Source organism: Musca autumnalis, unplaced genomic scaffold (assembly GCF_047663935.1).
Source record: "Musca autumnalis isolate F117 unplaced genomic scaffold, ASM4766393v1 scaffold_1, whole genome shotgun sequence".
In the NCBI taxonomy this organism is placed as follows: Eukaryota; Metazoa; Arthropoda; class Insecta; order Diptera; family Muscidae; genus Musca; species Musca autumnalis.
Window position 1 is genome coordinate 284,445,588 of NW_027411644.1, and position 5,835 is coordinate 284,451,422.

General features: G+C 39.4%; 1 protein-coding gene across 1 annotated transcript; it reads left to right on the forward strand.

Annotated features, from left to right (window-relative positions):
* Nucleotides 1-1,198: 1,198 nt before the first annotated feature.
* On the forward strand, nucleotides 1,199-2,263 carry ato (atonal). The gene is made up of 2 exons (XM_073964234.1): nucleotides 1,199-2,003; nucleotides 2,040-2,263. Exons 1-2 carry the CDS (start codon nucleotides 1,199-1,201, stop codon nucleotides 2,261-2,263), a joined length of 1,029 nt encoding a protein of 342 aa, XP_073820335.1.
* The last annotated feature ends 3,572 nt before the right edge of the window (nucleotides 2,264-5,835 follow it).

Below are 5,835 nucleotides of genomic sequence, written 5' to 3' on the forward strand. Positions count from 1 at the left end.
AATGACACACAAAATCTTAGCCTGGTTGAAGACAATATTTAAGTAAGATACAATTTCAGTTTACAAATATAAGGAATCCTTACTGAATCTCAAAATTGTCTTAATTACAACCTAAACAAGCGTAGCAAAAATGCACTGCCTCCAAAAACAAACTTTGATGCACTGCTAAAAATCCTCATAAAATGCAATTTTTACCACAATTCTAGAATAACAATTTCGGTGACATCTGCTGAAATTGTTCGCAAGATTTTTTCCCAACACCAAATCTTGGGAATATTAAACAATTTTTTTTGCGAGAAAAAAATATTTCAGCAAATTGGTAAGAAAACATCTGTAAAATCTGTACGTCGTCTGTAATGAAGTCTTATAAAAATCTCTGAAATAAAAATTAAATTCTCAACAAAAAAATTGATGTTGCAACAAAGCTTGCAGCACCAAGTATCTGTGTTTGTTGTGGCACTTCTTGGTGGCAAAGAAAAAAAAAACGAATGCAAAAAGAAACCAAGAAATAAAAAAATAACTAAACTTCAGACGCCAAGCAACCAATCAGCACAGCTTTCAAGTACCCACCACACTTGGCCACTGAACATTTCATTGGTTGCATTGGAGAAGTGGCCTGCCTGGTCGTAAATCAAAAAACAATAGCAACAACTGTTAAGGCTAAACGGACAGACGTATGGAAGGACAGACATGCGGAGGGTTTAAAGAGCACGTGCTGATGCTGTTTCTGGTCGGTTAGTTGTTGGTGGCTGAATAGCTGGCTGATTGCTTGGCGAGACGACAACAATCCACACAGCTGTTGTTGTTTTTGTGATGCGAATTAAATTCCAATACATGGGCACAGGGGCAGCCACAAGGATAGTCGAACATCCACACAACTAGTCTTTGCATTGGTATTGCATATTCTCTGGGTACGAGTGAGTGTTTGGTGATTGGAGGGTTGCTTTGTCCATTGGAATGCAAAGGAAAGCAATACTCTGCAACTCTGGTGGATACAACTTACCTGTCTTGATACCTGCTGTGGTAGATTCACTTGTGTTACTTACCACAACCAGCAGAGCTATAAATACCGGCCACAGGACTCTGGTTAAAACAGAAACTCACTTGAGTTGCAAGGAATAACATCAACAACGGTTTAAAACGCCTTCTCTACTTTCGAACGATTTTTAAAAATAACAAAAAAACTCTCCCGTTCATCATGTCTACCAACGAAGTTTATCGTTACTACTACAAAACCTCAGAGGATTTACAAAGTTTCAAGGGAACCAGCAGTGAAACCTATTTCAATCCAATGGCTGTCTATAACCCTCCCCAATTGGCGGTTCAACAACCCCATTTACCTCTACACTTCCAAGTGGCCACCGCAAATACCAACAACTATTTGAACACCCATGGATATTTGAATTTCGAACAGGCCTCCTCGGATGGTTGGCTAACATCTTCACCAGCTTCACATCGCTCTGAAAGTCCTGAATTTGTGGATCTCAATGTTATCTATGGCAATGTCAGTTTGCCCCAACAGCAGCAGCAGCATCATCAGGTGATGCAATATCCAATTCTGACACCAGAACAAATTGCCCCACTCCAGCAGCAGCAACAAAACCAACAAATTTCATCAGTTCCAGTGGAAACACCAATTTCTGTGCCTGATACATGCCTACCAATGGGTTCATCCAATGTGGGAACTTGCAAGACTGTCAAAACTGCAACAAAACCCAAAAGAACCTACACCCGCAAACAGAAAAACCAGACTCCAGCTGTGGCTGCTCCATCGCCAATCTCCAATAGCAACACCCACACCACTCAAGCTCCTACAACAGTATCCTATAGCGATGATTTCCAACAATTTGTGGATTTTGACAATGCCGGGCTATTTGAAGACAGCGTAGATGCCGATGATAATCTCATGTTTTTCGATGCTGATGGCCACAGCTCCTCACAAGATGACTTCGAGGCTAGTGGCTCATTTGAATTCCATGATCAAGATGATTCTGCTGGTTCTGGTCTTAATGAATCTGATCCCAATGAAGCCCAAGCAGGTGGCAAACGTCGTCGTGGCAAACAAATTTCTCCCGTGGTGAAACGTAAACGTCGTCTGGCCGCCAATGCCCGTGAACGTCGCCGCATGCAAAATCTAAACCAGGCCTTCGATCGTCTGCGCCAATATTTACCCTGCCTTGGCAATGATCGTCAACTGTCCAAACATGAGACCCTGCAAATGGCGCAAACCTACATTGCCGCCCTGGGAGATTTGTTGCGTTAAATCGCCCGTCAGATGAAAACTGAGTTGAGCTCGTGCCAAAGTTTGTACCTTGAAGAAATCAGAAGCCACTATCCTGCCTCAGAAATAACTGTAAATAGTTGTTGCTTTGTATTATAGTAAAAATTAGGTATCTTTTTCAATTATTATTTATAAAAAAAAAAAAAAACAAAAAGCGGAAGACATTATTAGTTAAATAAGATATTTTTTAGTTTTTATTATATTTAAAAAAGTATTATTATATTTAATTAGCCAAAATATATTTTTTATAAAATTGAAATTAAAAAGAATTGTGTTTTAAAATGGAGTTCAAGGAATTTGGGGGAAACATATAAAAACAAATACAACAGAAGCAATCGGATTTTCCACAGCTAAATGGCTCTGGAGTCTAGACTATGACTGTACAAAAAAAAAAAAAAATAACAGGCGTGGTGGTGTCCTATGAAGAAATCCCAAAACTTAAAAGTAAATCAAATTTTCGTAGATGACTTAAGAATTTTTTTTTTAAGTTTGCAGCGTATTTTTTATGCGCTTTGCAAAAGTGGACCTAATTTTCCAATGGCAGATCCAGTCATCACAGTCTGCACGAATAAATTCCATAATCCTTAATATATTACAAGAACATAATTTGGGTGGGGTTTTTGAAACTTTCGGATAATTATCAAGGGAAGTAAGGATAATAACGCAAGTAAAAAAGTATCAGTCGGCTTTGCCAAAAAATATACCCTCAAACTGTGTAAAACATCCTTTTCCCACAAAACAAAATTATGTGGACTTCTTTTGACGCATGAACTTGCCGACAAAAGTGTTGAACTTTTGCGGATTCAATTTTGAAAGTGGATCATATTTAGTATTCATTCCCTTGTTATTTATCGCGCCCGTTAGCCATTTTAGTTGGTCACCGTATGATTTAGAGCTATTACACTGTGCAACAAAATGGAGGTGAAAGTCTGGGGCACGGAAAATTCCTCTTTGGGAAGAAAGGCGTTGGTGAGCATTTTAAGAACCCCGAAAGACAGATCCGCCGTGAGTCAAACCGCGTTATGGCGTGATGAAGTTTTTGCTAAAGACCCTGTAAGCCATCAGGAATAAGAATATCTGAGATGACACGTCTTCAGTCAAATCGAATGAGGATTATTTTCGTAGAGCACTTCGACCTTCTAACTCGCTTCACAGTTTTTTCTGAGCAAACAGGGGTAAATGTCAAAAATGACTATAAAAATGCGACAAAATCAATTAGTTGTCAATGAGAGCCGTACCTAAAATTTTCTAAGCGACAGTTTTGCAGGACATTTCGAAGCTGAAAAACGTCATTTTGCCGTATTTTTATAGCGGCTCTTAAAATAAAGGACGAAAAGGACATTGAAGGAAGCGAATTAGAAGGTCGAAGTGCTCTACGAAAATAATCCTCATTCAATTTGACTGAAGGCATGTCATAACCAAATTTCAGCCAATTTAGCCTGCAAATGTAGATAAAATCTTCAAGGAACCGGAAATCTGACGGTACCGTTATATGGGGGTTATACCAAAACCTGAACCTATGTCTACACATTTTGGTGGGAAAGTTTCTCCATCAATGAGAACTCCAAATACAAAATTGCAGCCATTTCGGGCCGAAAATGTTGATAAAAACTTTAAAATATTGGAAATCGGGAGGTACAGTTACATGGGGGCTATACCAAAACCTCGACCTATGACCACAATTTTTCGTGCAGAATGTTTCTGACTACTGGGAATTCCAAAAACCAAATTACAGCCAATTCGAGCCGAAAATGTAGATAAAAACTTCAAAACACCTGAAATCAGATGGCACAGCTATATGGAGGCTTTACATAGGAAAAACTAGACCCATATTGATAACGTAGTTTTTACTTATTTTAAGCATTTACTGAAAAAATCAGATCGATCCGACGATTAGAAATATTTTTTTCGCATCTTCCCATACAAGTGGGACCACTGTGCAGTGGAGGCATGGGCCCAGTACCCAGTAGTGTTGAAGGGGTCCAGTACCAGGTGGCGGTGGTGGCTGTAAAAATTCCAAAACGATATTTAGTCTGCACTTAAGCTAAATATTGAACTGTTGTGAGGTATCCGAAGATGTTGTCCGTAGTCTAGTTTTTAAGAAAGTTTGTACCAAATCGGTTACATCCTTGGAATGTTAGTTATACTGCGCGCCATTTTTATACCCTCAGCATTTATGCTAACGAGGGTATATACACTTTCATACGGGCAAAATGTGCCTCATCGAAATAATGGTTTTAGACCCCAAGTATGTTTGGACGAAATATGTTTCAGACAATTTGGAGTTGATTTAGCCATGTCCGTCCGTCTGTCTGTCTGTCTGGCTGGTGCGCACGATAACTCTCGAATGGATCAACCGATTCGGTCCAAAATTTGGCTTTCGTAATATTTTGCCCAAACTTAGTTTAGGTTCGAAGATGGTCCACTGCTTCCGGTACCTCCCCCACAAAAGTTCGAAAATGTTCGGAAAATTTGTGCACACGATAACTCTTGAAGGGAGTAACCAATTTTGTCCATACTTTGTACATCTTGAAATTTCTACCAGACTTAAATGAGGTTCCACTCCTTCGGGTACCTCCCATACAAAATTTCGGAAAAGTTCAGCTTAGGACCTGCTCTTGAATCGCTTTGATTTTTCTTGTAACAACTTGTATTCACTGTCCGCCATGCGACGGTACAAGTTGCATCACGGGCAAGATAGCCTGAAAGGTGCAAAAAACCCAATGACACCGTGTGTAGTGGTTGGAGCGCAAGATAAATCTCGAATGGATCTGCCAATTCGTTCCAAAATTTGGCCTTCGTAATATTTTGTCCAAACATAGCTTAAGATATACCATATCGGTCCACTCCTTCAGGTACCTAACTCACAAAAGTTCAAAAATGTTCGGAAAAATTATGCGCACGATAACTCTTGAAGGGAGTCACCGATGTATATACCATACATCCATTATATATACCAGACATGGATCAGGTTCAAATATGGACTATATTTGTCTACTCCTTCTGGTACCCCCCGCAAAATTTAGGATACTTTAAGACCTGCTCTCGAATCACTTTAATTTTTGTTGAAGCGATTTGCATTCGCTACCTCCATTACGACGGGAAAAGTTATTTCAGGGGCAAGTCCATATTTCTGGGGAAAACAGCCCGAAAGGTGTAAAAAACCCTATACCACGATAACTCTCGAACTCTTCAACCGATTTGGTCCAACATTTGGACTTCGTCATATTTTATCCAAGCTTAGTTTCATGGGGCAATACCGGACCACAACTTCCGGTACTTCTCCCCCAATAAAATGTCAGTAAAATGCTAGGACGATATTACTTGAATTGGTCAACCAATTTGGTCTAAACTTTGGATCTCCTAATATTTAGTCAAAAATTAGTTTAACTTCTAAAATAGCCCTAAGGATACCTCCCCCACAAAAGTTCAACATTTGTGTCTAAGTGCAGTTAATTCCTAATCCACATTTTTGTCGGCAAGTTCAAATGTTCAAAAAGGGCCACAAAATTCTGAAGAGACCCTAAATACATTCGATCTGCCCGTAGATGAAA